Source organism: Carassius auratus, chromosome 35 (genome assembly GCF_003368295.1).
Source record: "Carassius auratus strain Wakin chromosome 35, ASM336829v1, whole genome shotgun sequence".
In the NCBI taxonomy this organism is placed as follows: domain Eukaryota; kingdom Metazoa; phylum Chordata; class Actinopteri; order Cypriniformes; family Cyprinidae; genus Carassius; species Carassius auratus.
This window is the reverse complement of record NC_039277.1, coordinates 12,579,098-12,593,798: the sequence shown is the minus strand read 5'-3', so window position 1 is coordinate 12,593,798 and position 14,701 is coordinate 12,579,098. Positions and strand designations below refer to the sequence as shown.

At 37.4% G+C, this 14,701-nt stretch overlaps 2 protein-coding genes across 13 annotated transcripts in view; one reads left to right on the top strand and one right to left on the bottom strand.

The window, feature by feature from the left end:
- Positions 1 to 1,009, top strand: part of LOC113054447 (serine/threonine-protein kinase DCLK1-like) — a 50,390-nt gene extending 49,381 nt beyond the window's left edge. For both annotated transcript variants that reach the window (XM_026220021.1, XM_026220022.1), the window contains one exon: positions 740 to 1,009. In XM_026220021.1, coding sequence (XP_026075806.1) covers positions 740 to 797 — 58 coding nt within the window. In that variant the 3' untranslated portion in view covers positions 798 to 1,009. The remainder of the gene's footprint in view (positions 1 to 739) is intronic.
- A 3,188-nt stretch (positions 1,010 to 4,197) lies between these two features.
- Positions 4,198 to 14,701, bottom strand: part of LOC113054445 (neurobeachin) — a 116,857-nt gene continuing 106,353 nt past the window's right edge. For 8 of the 11 annotated variants that reach the window (XM_026220010.1, XM_026220019.1, XM_026220011.1 and 5 more), the window contains 21 exons: positions 14,441 to 14,607; positions 14,196 to 14,320; positions 13,841 to 13,987; positions 12,717 to 12,853; positions 12,418 to 12,535; positions 12,229 to 12,331; positions 11,947 to 12,062; positions 11,701 to 11,813; positions 10,883 to 11,023; positions 10,641 to 10,760; positions 10,403 to 10,555; positions 9,997 to 10,164; positions 9,002 to 9,091; positions 8,480 to 8,672; positions 8,289 to 8,360; positions 7,931 to 8,086; positions 7,615 to 7,785; positions 7,151 to 7,252; positions 6,730 to 6,926; positions 6,500 to 6,651; positions 4,198 to 6,004 (listed from right to left, as the gene is read on the bottom strand). In XM_026220010.1, the coding sequence (XP_026075795.1) occupies positions 5,914 to 6,004; positions 6,500 to 6,651; positions 6,730 to 6,926; positions 7,151 to 7,252; positions 7,615 to 7,785; positions 7,931 to 8,086; positions 8,289 to 8,360; positions 8,480 to 8,672; positions 9,002 to 9,091; positions 9,997 to 10,164; positions 10,403 to 10,555; positions 10,641 to 10,760; positions 10,883 to 11,023; positions 11,701 to 11,813; positions 11,947 to 12,062; positions 12,229 to 12,331; positions 12,418 to 12,535; positions 12,717 to 12,853; positions 13,841 to 13,987; positions 14,196 to 14,320; positions 14,441 to 14,607 (2,832 nt within the window). In that variant the 3' untranslated portion in view covers positions 4,198 to 5,913. The remainder of the gene's footprint in view (positions 6,005 to 6,499; positions 6,652 to 6,729; positions 6,927 to 7,150; positions 7,253 to 7,614; positions 7,786 to 7,930; positions 8,087 to 8,288; positions 8,361 to 8,479; positions 8,673 to 9,001; positions 9,092 to 9,996; positions 10,165 to 10,402; positions 10,556 to 10,640; positions 10,761 to 10,882; positions 11,024 to 11,700; positions 11,814 to 11,946; positions 12,063 to 12,228; positions 12,332 to 12,417; positions 12,536 to 12,716; positions 12,854 to 13,840; positions 13,988 to 14,195; positions 14,321 to 14,440; positions 14,608 to 14,701) is intronic. The other 3 variants (XM_026220018.1, XM_026220020.1, XM_026220017.1) reach the window with 1 other exon arrangement.

Below are 14,701 nucleotides of genomic sequence, written 5' to 3'. Positions count from 1 at the left end.
ATTTTATGTGCTTTTCCCTCAGTGTGCTGCTTGTGTCACTGTCCTGCTTCTAACCAGCTTCTTGTGATCTTCAACCTTGTGCAGAAAGAAAATGCTCAGCAAGTCCCAATGTTGTCCCCAGTGTTTGTGTTTTTTTTGTGTTATAATACAAACTCATTTTTAATAAAGAAACTTATATTTATTAGTAAATGTACAGAACTAATCCCAAGTTTGAGGTCATTAAAGTTTTTTTGTTTGTTTGGAAGTAAATACTTTTATTCTGCAAGGATGCAAATGAATACTGAAAAATGCACAGTGGTTTCAAAACAAAAACAACAACAAAATCATAATTAAGAAATGTTTTCAACATTGATAAGAATAAAAAATGTTTCTTAAGCACCAAATCAGCGTATACTAGAATGATTTCTCAGGGATCATGTGACACTGACAATACATAGCTTAAATAATATTTCAAAGTATTACAGTAAGTACTGCTTGCTTTTTTGCATAAAAATTCAGCCTAGTTAAGACTAATAAAACAAAAAGTAATAAGTCTGACATTAAATTTATTAAATTAAGTGCATTTTCTTTATTTTATTTCTTTTTAACTTTTTAAAACATGCTTCTAAAAATAATTTTCATTAAAGATATAGTTCACCCCAAAATGTATTTTGGTGGGAGGGACTTTATTAGGAGTATTTTATTTTGCTCTCATGTACAGGTTCTGTCACATGACTAAAATTCTCCATTCCTCCATCAGACCACCGCTCTTGATAAGGAGAGGCAGATTCTCCGACGAGGATGCCACCAGAATGTGAGCGCAGCTCCCTGGACCACCCAGCCAACCTGTAGCCTCCACATCTCAGCCTTTACTCCCGGTCTGCACCTCGACCCCGTCCCAACCTACCAGCGGACTTCCTGCGCAAGGCCCCAGTCCATGTCCCTCCACCACCACCAACACCACGCCCGAGTCTGAAGACTTTTCCGCCTGCTCCTCGGAGACTGTTCACTCCCTCTTCTCCCCTTTCTAGCATCGAAAGGGAAGGGAACGAGTGGAAAGGGCACTAAAAGAGAAGAAGGGTTTATGAGGATTCGGAACGCGGCCGACTGGACTGATGAACTGAACCATTTTGTAATCTGATCACATAAAAACGGTGCAGGGAAAATGATGACCGTCAAGAAGGGGGTTTCTTGTTTATTTATGGTCATTATAATAACGTTATTTATACATAATAAACACATTTTCTTTTTTATTCAAGTTCAAAAATGTCTTTTTCTTTTGAAGCACCTTAGAAATGTGATGTTTTTATGGGTCCGGAATTGTTCAGATGCTCCAGAAGGAAACCGTAAGGACATTTAGCAGATCCGTTTCCTGGTAATTAGTACCCAGTGTTCCCGAAAACCTTTCTAACCAGACTGAAATCTATTTGAACTGCTGATACCTCTTTAGAGATAAACATGATGCGGATTTCCTTTTTATTGTGGCTGCGCAGAACTTGTTTCACATGTGAGATGGGGACCTTTTTTTGTAATCAGTGTAAATAATATAATTTCAATTATTTTGATATTGACAATATATTTCTTTATCTTAACTAGGCAATGTGTCACATTTAACCGTTTTTTGCAGTTTTTAGGTATATGGAGCATAAGCACAAATGCATTGTGGGAAAGACATAAGCAACATTCCTTAATACAGGGTCAGCTCTTGGAAACAATTATACCAACGTTCTGTCTGATTAATTCCATTTCATTAATGCAGGACATTGATTCAGTGGTACCTCTGTGTAATTAGTCTCAGGAGGTCAGATTAGGGTTGAGTGTTTCAGTAAGAGGTGTTCTAGTAACTCATAGCCCTGCTTACTGTGTCATTGTATTCTCTCATTAGTGCATGGAATACAGAGTGGCTCTCACATTATAATTTGAGACATTATCTTATTAAAAACTATATTATAACCCCATTTTGTTGTTTACTGATGCTGCCTGACCCAGGCTTTCCATTCCTCACTCTATTATTTTATTGATCACCTCACCGCTGGCAAGCTGCTATTCAGTAAGAATCGGCAAACGTAAAGCCTAGAATAGGCCAATTAAATTTGTCTAATTTAAAGCTGCAGTCGGTAACTTTTGACGCTCTAGCGGTTAATAAACAGAACTGCTTGCGTCTTGCGGAAGAACATCGTAGCCGGAACTACTTCTCTCTGTTTATGTCTATGAAGAATCACAAAGGTACTGGGTTACTCCTCCGCGGTACCCCCGAAGCAATCTAAAATAGTCCCAATATAAACACTTATTATAGGTGCACCCTAGTGATTCAGGACAAGCTAAAAACACGGTTTGGAAAATTGATTCATGGTGTACTCGCTTATTATATACATTTTTCTACATTTTGAACACAAAGTTCGTAACTGCAAATGGCAATAGGACCACTGGGAGGAGGTAGAGGAGCTTGATTTTTTCACAGATTATCCGTCTCATATTCTACTTGTAACCAGGTTGAAATTATGTTCTTTAGTATAACATTTACTAGTTTGAATAATTAATTTCATAGTTTAATAAATGGTTTAAGGTTAAAAAAGTTACAATACATTGACTGACCAAGAAATGTTGATTTTGCTCAATGAGAGAAATACATGTATACATGGTGTAAAATTCATTTATGGTATACAGCATTTAAAATGTTAAATGTTTGTTGGTTAATAATATATGTGAAAATGTTTAAAAGATGCATGTGACAATAGTACGAAAGAGTTACACAAATGTTTTGTGAATTTATGTTATTTCTGAAAGTTTTGTGTATGATCCAATCACTGGAGAGGTCAAGGGTAAGAAGGAAGTGAGAGACGTGTGTGAGTTGGTGCGGAGAAAAAAAGAAGGTTGCTGTTAAGGTAATGCACCTGAAAATTAAAGTGTTCAACACGAACACTTATACAAGTAATTAGTGGTGATAGTTCTGTTTGTTCGAGTGAAAAACTCATCCGTTACGACAGACATATGTTTCAGTTAGCCGCTGATTTATTGGTTAGTGTTTTACATGGACTTTGCTGATAAGCTAGCGGCCAGCGATCTTAATTAGTTAAGCCTGTGTGGAAATATGAAACCGACGATGATCAAAGACTTCCCGGAGCCGGATAGCGTTGTCGAGTGATGAACTTTGCTGAGATCGTCAACCGGGTGTACCTTCTCTTCATCAAGCTTCTCATCATCACGAATCCTCTCCACCTGTCTGAGAGGTGAGACGTGAGATTACATGCACATTGAAAAAAGTTACAATTTGTTTGTTTGGCCTTTATGGTGAAACAGCCATTGAGTTTAAGGCTACAACGTACCCGAGCTACATTCAGGCCTGCATCATTTGAACACTTGAAGGGTATTTCATTTTAAGATAGGTTTTTGCCGGCTATTTTATTTTCTTGGGCCCTTATGTGTTTAATGTGAATTTAAATGCAGTTGTTATGTGAAAAGTGAGTTGTACCAGACATATTTCATTTCTGACATTCATTTCTAAGTAAATCTGTTTTATATATTTTTTTAAAACCTTTATGGTTACTGATTATTTCGATATTTTCAGTTAATTAAGAAAAAGAGTAAAATTTGGGTTAAACGTGAAATTGTTTATAGGAGAAGAGTAATTCCTAGACTTTTAATTTCCTGTTAAAGTGTTAATAGTACTGCTTAAATTTTGATTTAAAGGGGAATAGTATTTTCATTTAAAAAGATAGTAATCAAACACACACACAAGTTAGATACTCAAACATTTATTTGTGAAACCTCACTTATTTAATTTAAAAGATATTTAAAGAACTCAGGATAGCCACCTCTCATTATAGTTCAGCACCCTAGAGAGGCGCTACATACTGTCAGGACATAATGACAGGTTTAACAAATATGTAAAAAATATATTTTTACAAAAGTTATCTACTGCAGCTTTAAGGTGGTAAACAAATTTAGTTTGAGACAATTAGACAACATTTGAATAAAATAGGCTAATAATTATAAGAATTATTTATTTGCAAAACTGACTTTGAAGGGCGCAAAAAAAGTAGTTTGGAATTCGCCCTATGATTTTGAAGCCTGCTTAAAAGCCTCGAAGCTTCGCGACTCGAAATCGAACGCTTCCATGATTAAAAGCTTTTAACTGACCTCATTCAATTCAGGACATTCAGAATAGATGTTTAAAGAAAAGAAGAAGAAAAAAATAAACACACACACACACACGAGTACCTCAAAAAGATGTTTTGGCTTGTTTTATTGTAAATACGACAAAAAGGAAACAATTTTATTTTACAGTTATTGATCTATATATCGGCATGAATTTGAAACATTTTAAGAGTCACCTGTGAGATTCTGGCTTATTCAAGTTGCAGCAAATGCATGAAACAGCAGGTGGGGACTGAATTTAAAAATTTAATCTGAATCTAAATAAATCATCCGTTATCCGTAATAGCCAACAGCCATTCCTCTCCTCTCCACAAATGATGCAGACATATAAAACAAAATAAATTAAAACAATATGCAATCATGATCAGATACACCTTGCAAAATAAATGATTAAAAGTTATTTAGTAAATGTACAAATCAAATCAAATATACAGTACTGACCGCTCACCTACACAGACAGACCTACACGTAGTGTGCGCGCTGCTGTCTCATGTATAATTTACATTAAATGGCCAATGAAACGGCAGAGCAACAAATTACTTGCATAATTTATTCATATTTTCATTTCTCGACTCAGTCTTGGCTTCCAGCTGACTAGTTATTACCCCTCTCCAGTAAAATGACTATATTTCTGTAGCAGTGTTGTTGATTGAGAAATGTCCTTCAATCACACTTTTTAAAGAGGGGGATGGAAGAAAATAAGTCAATATTCATAAATGTGGATTTCAAACATCTCAATCCACGTATTGAACCGTGTTTCTGCAGTCACTCTCGGCTACAAGGATATTGCTTACTGTGGCTGTGGTTGTACAATGTAATCATCACATATGATTATAATATTAATTTTTTAAATACAACAAACATCAATGCACAAATTATACAATGGAGAATGGGCCTAAAATAAAAATAAAAAAGAAATTTATATGCTGAAAAATGTGGGATGTTAACGGTGCAATGTGTCCGATACAAAAACTTCAACATTAATAATTTTCTTTTTTCATAAATAATGAAATGTGTGAGTGAGGGAGGGTTTCTTTTTCTTTTGTTGCTTATTGTCTCTTTTTTATGGCCTGCTTACATGCCTGGCTTTCCTAACCATCAAAGTATTTACATATATGACAAAACAATTACCAAATGTACAAAGAGGAAAGAGAAGCTTGATTCCTGTCTGAGCAGTTCACTTCCTCCCTGTGAATCAGCAGGCCTTCATCTATAATTGTCCAAATCATCATTTTGTTGGAACTAAACTATCTTACAGCAAGTCATTAATAAATTAAAGGATTATGGGATATTTCATAATGGAGAGCGAGTGGGAAGTATGAATTTTATCCCGTTATAGTGACGAACTGCACCGTTGGAGTTTGTATTTACAAAGACTAAGTTCTCCGCTGCGTCTTAATCCCACACCAGACCCCATCCTTCCCTCCCACAACCCTCCCAAAATCTGTTTTGTTAGTGGTTTTTGTCTAAGCCTCTTCTGCTGGGAACTGCAGTACAGTCCATCCAGTCCTGCTGTCGATCTTGTACGATGACCTTCGCAGACAAAAGGACATTAGGCATCTCATAGTATGTGGGGAGTGAAGGACCACCCTAAAGGTCTAAGTAACGTTGGCGATATGTCTTGTGATTTCTTCCGGGTTTAACGCCACCCTGAAATTTGAGGGACACCATCATCTGTCAAGCTGGAAATGAACTTCACTGTTTTCACTGCCTCAACTGCAGGCCCTAAACAAGGTCCCTCTCTCTCTTCCCGTCTCTGTCTCTCTTTGTTCTGTCTCAGTATCTGTTCTGATGTTCGTAGTGCCAACGATTGAAATCAATGTTAAACGCCACAATGCTGCCGGATGCCATCCCAGTGATCAAAGTCCTGCAAATATATAGAACAAAATAATACATTCATATGAAAAATGTCCATAATACACACACACAAATATATATATATATATATATATATATATATATACACACACACACACACATACACACATTTTTTTCTTAATTAAAAGCATATTTAGATAACATTTTATATTAAATTTTAATTAGATAATTATATATGTAATTTTAGAGACAATTTTCTTTCAATTTAATATCAAAATAAGTGAAATAAATATAATAAAATAAGTTCTGTGTATGTGATATTGTACTACTGTTAAAGTTTTTTTTTTTTTTTTTTTTTTTTTTAAGAACGTACGGTTATATATATATATATATATATATATATATATAGATAGATAGATAGATAGATAGCAATCACAGCCGTACATAACCAGCCATATCCAATCATATCACGTAATAAACTAACTAAACTATCAGACTTTATTATATTTTATTATATTACTGTTTTTAGCTCAGGTGTGCTCACCTCTGGTCATGGGATAAGTCCATAGCTCTGATGCCTGCATCACAGCCGGGGTAAATATACAGCTGCTTAAAATCACAGGCCTGCCAGACTTCAACAACACCGTTATCACCTCCTGTAACCAAGTTCTGACCGTCGCTGCTCAACAGTATGGCCTTGGGGAAAACAGAATAAGTTTAAATATAGAGACTATCTCGGGTTAATGTGTATTTCTGTTCTACTATATCTCTTACACGTGTGGAGTCATTGATCTCCATCTGTGCCAGGAGTTTGCCATTAATGCTGAAGTTACAGAAGTGTCCTCTATCATAGTAGATGATACAATGACCCTCACTGGACACCGAGATCAGACGAGGCTGGAGACAGTTCTCAGGGCCCTCTAGGGCCCGCAGTAAATCTCCTGTGATGGTGTGGACCAAACATGGCCCCTCTGTAAAACAAGACAATAGCAACAACCTCTCAATTCTGTCATTACACAGCAAGATTTTAAAATGGAGAAATAAGAATAATCATCACTTTCTTTTAAATTAACATCTTGTTAAATAAATATCCTGTTATGGGTTTATATCAGAGTTCTATAAGCTCTCAAGGAAACCAATGCTAGTATGAAAAGAGTGATATGCTAATATTCAGATTGCTTCCTCTCAGACTGACCTTTGGCCCCACTGATGACAAGTCCCAGTTCAGCACACACTGACACACACACCACCTCATGGTCATGGCCTGTCAGAACCGCTCTAGGTGCTGGATAATCACCTACAATACAACAGAAGGTCAGCTTCTGGAATCCTACAAATGTCAGTCAATCATTTCTTTTGCTACATAACTAATACGCAATACCACACAAAAATAAAAATGAAAAAGAAGATACATTAGGAGTTAGATAAGCAGGCAATAAAAAAAGGAATGAATTTAAAATATTCACAAAGAATAATCACTGAGACCATTTTTCTCTCAGTGTGATATCAGTATAAATAAAATAATTATCCTACGTATGTGAATGTCCTATGTACTTTCTATTGCACTAAGAATCCATTATATATTTAGTACAACTAAATACTGAGCATGGAGTTATGTACATGAAAGCAATGCTCAAATGAACCCGGTTATGTGCTCACTGTTGTTGGGATTGTCTCCAATGATGTGATGTCGTCCGCTCCAGTACCACAGAAGAAGGGTTGCATCTCGTGAGCCAGAGACAATGTAGCAGTCGCCTCCAATGTAAGACTCAGATCGCGCAAGACAGGTCACCACATCCCAGTGCCCAAACACGATCTGAGTGAGTTTCCCTGAATGAAGGAAGAGTGTGCAGATGAGCGCATGTGCATTTTAGAAACATACACTTCATATTTATTTGTAGTAAAGAGTACGAGTTTTATATGTTCAAGTTATAAATTCATATAAATGGCATAAAATCCCAAAAGACACAAGCACCTGTCTCAGTGGAGTAAACACGGAAACTCTTGTCCCAGAAACCACATGCAAGGATGTAACGGTTGTCGGCTGTCACCACAAAGCAGTGCGTGTTGATCTGAATGCTTTGATCCACCAAATCTGTGATCTGCCTTTTACTAATGCCAGAGTTATTGGCTGGGAAAGAAAACAGACCAGGTGAGAATGTCTGAAGAAACAAGTTTCATCTGTTTTTTAAGAGCATAATCCACACAAAAATGAATATAAATCATGACAGAATTATTTAACTATCGCTTTAACTGAATGAATTTCAGGCCTGCCCCTAGTGATGTGATAAGTTACTGGCTAATCACATGGTCACATGATTTGAAGCACTCACCAATCAGAGAGTCCATCTCAATAGGAAGGTGATGAGCCTGTTCTAATGAATATCCCGGAGCACCTCTGAGACCTAAACAAAACATTGCTAATATTGTAAATAAACTTGCACCGAACGTTAAAAAGGGCGTTTGAAACCCTCTGATTTCTTCAACTGTTATGTCTAAGAAAGCTGCATACGGTCGCGCTCACCGACTGTGTTGTGCCAGCGGTTGACGGCGAACAGTCGGCTGCATGTGACCGTGACTGCAGCAGGAATGCTGAGGTGAGGCAGCGTGTTGGCCGCCACGTGTGTGACCGGAGAGTTGGAGGGGAATTTGAGCACCATGATTACATCTTGCTGCATCTGGTCCTTGAACATCAGAGGACTCTGCGGAAGGAAACACTAATGAGCAGAAGAGAGAAAGAGGGGGAAAAAATGGAGGTAAAAGGAAGGGACAAGGAATTAGAAAGGTAAATTGCAATGGAACAAACAAGGTGAACATCACAGGGCAGGATTCTGGGTAAGGATATAATTTAGGATCAGTTTTGGGTTGGTTCGGACTGTCAGGAGGGGGAAACATCCAACCATAGACAACCTTGCTAGGTGTAAATCAGTGTCTGAACCGGGCGTGATTTCATAAATCACATTTATTCCAAGAGATCTGATATAGATCACAATTAAAAGAGGTGTCTTGAAAAGGACAAAATAAAGGTGATATAGTAGCGTCTCACCAGGTGCATGGCGGAGCTGCGTGGAGGGTGAGGCTCTATCAGCAGCTGTGATGGAGCCTGTCCAAATGACTGAATCTGAGCCTCCATGGACTAAAGAGATGACAAAGAGACAAAACAAGCGGTTATATTTTTAGTTGACAGACCCCCTGAGCTGCCTCACATCTGACAGACATTTACAGACATGGAAAGACAAGCGGAACACTGCTGTCAACATGCCGTGCCGAGATATGAAATATCAACATATTCACTCATTTTGGACAGAGGACTGAAAGATATTGACGGGAGATATTAAAGACTAATGATGGAGACTATCAAATAAGATTTTATTATTAATGGTTCTATTATAAAGCCTGCTGATAAATAAAAACCGCACTGCACTGTTGTGTGTTAAACAGGAAAATGCATTCATATCAAATGTATATATTTTAATTATGATGATGATAATGTTTTTACAATGATATCATACTTTAATTTAATTTGTGTAAGTTATTTTTAATTGTTTTTCATACTATGGAAGTCAATGTGGACTAGCAACTGAAGGTGAACTGTCCCTTTAAGACATTAAGTATTTTATCAATAATACTTAATGACAATAATATTAATAATAATAATATCTTAATTATAGACATTAAGCATTTTAATTTGATTATTTATGATTAGTTATTTAATCAGATTAAGATTATTATTGACATTAAGCATTTGAGATGATTACTTCTATATTATTGAATATGTAATAATCAATGTTATTAACTGTGTCTTTATTTATTATTTTGTTCAGTTTTTCTAAAATAAAATAAAAAATTAGAATTTCATCCTGCATATTTTATTGAGATACATTGAAAAAATCAGTATCATAAAAAACTGTACCGGACAATGTCTAATAGAAACCTATTTAAAACACAGCTTAACTTGATTCACACAAGTAGGACAGGTTCCTAGATCAATATCCTCCGTTGAATCAATACTCACTGACCTCTCTGGCGAGGGGGTCTTACCTCTCTGAGCTGGGGGTCGGTGATGGTGTCCAAGTTCACAGATCCCTCATAAGACAGGTAATGGAAAACATTGAGGGCCCTAATGGCCTCCGGTCCTCTCTGCTTGTAGCCAAAGATGAGATCGATCCACTGGTGCAACTGACAGGACACAAATTCACTCTCCAGCGCCTGAGACAGGAAGAGGACAACAGGGTTAATACAAGGGCCAATCAGGCCTTCTAAAAGAAATTACTAGCCATGTAAAGCTCAAACTAGAGCTGCTCCATTCAGGGAACTGGCCTTGTCTTATTTTGATTCTTGACACACTGGCTGAATTGACTATTAATCCTAAAGGCATCTGAAATGGCGCAATAATGTCGAGCGAACAAAGGTGCTTGAATGCACAAATAATCTTTCCGTCCCTCACCATCCTGTTAATGCGAACAAAGTCCTCCGGTTTTTTGGCCCAGACTGGTAGTTCCACGTCACACACGACTGTCCTGTCCTCTCTCACCCCCAGATCATATCCGCTGCTGTTCACAAACATCTCAGGGAGGTAGTAGAACTCCGGGATCAACTCCTGTCATGCAAACAAACACGCTGACGTCACAGCACAGAAGTAAGATCAGTCACAGCATCGTTTTACCTTACAAGATTTCACTCACCCTAACATCAGATGTGTCCCTCTGGCAACTTCGCCAAGAGCGCGCGATGCCAGAAAACGTCCGGTCAGGATGGTCAAACTTGTCGTTATTACAATTCAAGAAAAACGTGGTGAAGGGTTCCTGTGGGATTGAGGAAGTGGCACACACTATCAGATTAAAACGACTTTTATTAGCTTTTCTTAAAAAGAGAATTAAGATTAAGATTTTCAATAGAATATGAATAGACTACAGTGAAGACTCACTATCCTGACAAGCCAGAAGAGAGTGGATGCTGAGGTGGAGTACAGTGATGCGTAATGATGGGGCAGAGTTCCGTCATCCTCCCATGTATCATAGCGTTCTGCATAGAACACGGCTCGCTTTGGATTCAGGGCTCCGATTGGCTACATTACAAACAAGAAGGAGAAAAAAAGAATTAAAGTTAGTAGCTCATTTTTGATTCAGGCCTCTGAAAGTGGAGTATAAATATTATTATATTTAAATTATTACTTATATTCAGAAAGTATGCTTTAATTTGATTAAAAGTAGCAGTACAGTCATATACAAATATATATATATATATATATATATATGTGTGTGTGTGTGTGTGTGTGTATATTTATACATTTCAAATAAATGCTGTTGTTTTGAATTCCTCAGAAAAAAATTATATTTCTCAAAGTATCCTGAAAACAATTATCACAGTTTACACAAAAATACAAAGCAGCATAACTGTTTTTATCATTGATGATAAATGTTTCTTGAGCGACAAATCAGAATATTAGAATGATTTTTGAAGGATCATGTGACACTAAAGAGTGGAGTAATGTTGCAGAAATCATCAGGAATTAATTTCATCTTAAAATATATTAAAACAGTTATTTTAAATTGTAATAATGTTTCAAAATGTTTTAAATGCAAAAAATGCAGTTTTGGTTAACATAACAGACTTGTGGGAGTTAAAAGAAACAACAACCTGAGACTGGTATCCGTAAAAACCTTCTAACAATTCATATTACATTCCGGATGATTTGTATAGCTCTATTTGAGCTATGGAAAAAGACTTTCAGGAGTGGCATACCTTTGACAGATCCCGGAAATTCCCAGGCAAGGTAAGATCCAGGTCCTCCGATTCATAGTTAGTCAGGACCCAAGGGAAGACAGGATATTGGTTCAGATCATTATAGGTCCTCCCTGCAAACAAATATCAACAGACAATGTTGTCTATGAGCAGGTAACTTACATATAGCCTATAACACAGTTTTATTAATTATAAAACTATTAGTTGCAAAAGCAGGAAACTTATTAGTGCAGAAAAGAATCTTACCTGCAATCGTGTTGAGGAACATGAGGTACTCGAAATTAGAAATCTCCCTCCGCTGCCATCTCTGAGTCATATTAGATGACTTAAAGAGCTGCCTTGGTGTTGCCAGAGATATCCGTCTATGGGAGAAACAGCAAAATAACAAGACAATCAATTAGTATTGGTTAATGGCACATTTAGTATTAATTAACAGTTAAATGTTTAGTCATATAACAACCACTCCTAAACTGATCTCATATGACTGAACCCGTTTCAATATTAGAAAGCCAACACCAAAGAGCTTACCTTGCCTGAGGGAGACCATAGCTGGTGCCAACGCCGACCCGGGGTAAACTGTACACTACCTTCTTTACAGTGGCCTGATCCGGGAAGTTGAACATGACGGATGCTGTGGAGATGATAATAAAATAGTGCCATTAGAAACCTTAAATTAAACAACATTTTGACATTGTTTTTGGAGAATTGGCATCTTACTCCTGTTGGCCATGAAGACCTCTAATCCAGTGTTTTGGAGCAGGTAGCGTCTTGAAAAAACTGCTCTGATCTCACTGAACATCCATTTCCCATGCAGGCCCTCAGTATACGCCAACACCTGACAAACACAAAAGCAAAGCATTTACATACAATCAGAGGAATAGCAGTTAGCAAAGAACACTGCATTTTGAACTCTGGGACAATAGCAATGCCAACGCATGATCCTGAAATTCTAACTGGATGATATTTAGTAATTCTACGTTAAATAATGTAGACTTTATCAGTGGCACATAAAGTACCTTTGAATCAATCTTTTTGAAAGTTGGATCATCCTCGTCCACCTCGAAATAGATCTCTGTTGTGGTGATTGACAATGTTCCTCTAGCAACGATCACAGGAGCAACGAGCTGGGCCGGTGTGCTCAAAACCACTGGACCTGAAAGAAACCACGGCACAGAATGAGAAACGTAACATTTAAAACTCCTGAGTCCTGGATAAGTGAACATATCAAGTGACTGTGGTCAGATTTTCCAAAAACCTGGGATTTCAAGACCAGTACTGGAGAATTAAATAATCTTTTTGAACATGTAACATATAATAATCTAAAATCTACCTCACCTGGTCCTGAAAAAGCATCTTTCACCATTACCAATCCTTAAAAATTATCATTTTTAGTGATGCAATTAGCTGACTGCTGTTATTATCAGGATGTTACTTTACCAAGGCCAAGTGATTTGTCAGAAAGCATTTGTAGCTCAAGCTTTTGAAAACAAAGCATGAACAAATGATCAAAGGCATTAGTTTTCAAACCAGTTCGAGATCAACAGACATAGACCTCTTTGATTTAGAAAGTATATAAAAAGAAAAAAACTAAAATCTGAGGAAATAACAAGCCATTTAGCTTAATTAAATAATGATTAAATAGCCACAATGTGTTAAATACAGTCAGTGACTCATTAAGATAATGATTAAGTGGCTACTTTGATAAGCGTTAATTAGTTAATTTAGTGATCCGGAGATTCAATATCAAAATCAGATGTAGCACTTGAGCTCATAATCACATTTTTGGCAGATTCAGTTGAGATTTGCATCAAAAGGCACAAGGGCTGGAGCTTGTTCTGGGCTAAAACGCTAATTAGGATACTTGTTTACTGAAGGACCAAACTTGCCTCTTGAGATAAATACCCTCGGACGAAAAGCCACTGGGAATAAAGTACAGTTGCATACATTAGCAAATGCATCAACAATACATCAAAGAATCACCACATTAATGATTTCTACATGAGCAGCTAGAGTGGAACTCTTGGTGCAGGCTGGCATTTAAGACTGATTTGTTTAATAGTGCCATGGCAGTCTTAAAATGGGATCTGAGAAGGCTGCTGGAGAATAAAAGCCTTATGAGTGCAGCAGAGACGCTGAATACCTGCAAGGTTGTCAATCTCTTTCTCCTGCAGCAGACTGATGGCATCATCATCTCCTTCCAGCATCAGGTCCGTCTCAGGGTTCTGATTGACCACCGAATGACTACGGAACGATTTCTGTGACGTCACGTCCTCTTCTTCCTCAGAGCCTGCCCATACAAAACATATAGTTATTTACAATAATAATTAGTCCATGCAAAAAAATAAAATAACATATATATATTTCCTGATAAAATAATGTTGTGTATCTGCATATGTATTATGTATGGACACACATCACTTTAATATAATATGTCTCTGAGACATATTTGTGCACTGTAAATTAGACTGAGGTGGTATGGATGTGTTGTGGCTGACCGTATTCTTCTAGAGATTTGAGAGCCACGTCTGAGTGGGTGGAGCCATAGGCATTGCGTACGAATCTCCGCCTCCTGCGCAAGTCATCCTCCCAGTAGTCCAAACGCCAATAATCATGCAGCTGACTGAGGTGGAAACAGACAGAGAGAGAGAGAGAGAGAGAGAGAGAGTGAGGAGGTGATGACTGGCCAGGAAACTAGCAACAGAATTGGAAAAGGTTGAGAATAAACTGTGAGATTGTGAACCTCTGGGACATAGTTCCCCATGCTCCATGCTTATTAGTCAAAATGTTGAGGATCTTCTGTTTCAACTGGTTTGCAGTCACGTGATCTCGGTGTTTGGCGGCACTGATGAGGTGATCACACATCTTTTCCTCTTCTCTCCTGTCTGCAGCGTACTGGGCACAGTTCGACTAGGAACAGAAAGAGCAAAGGAAATGATCTTCACATCATTCCTTATGTATGATAAACAATTAGACCGTGAACACATGACACAGTGATCCGCAC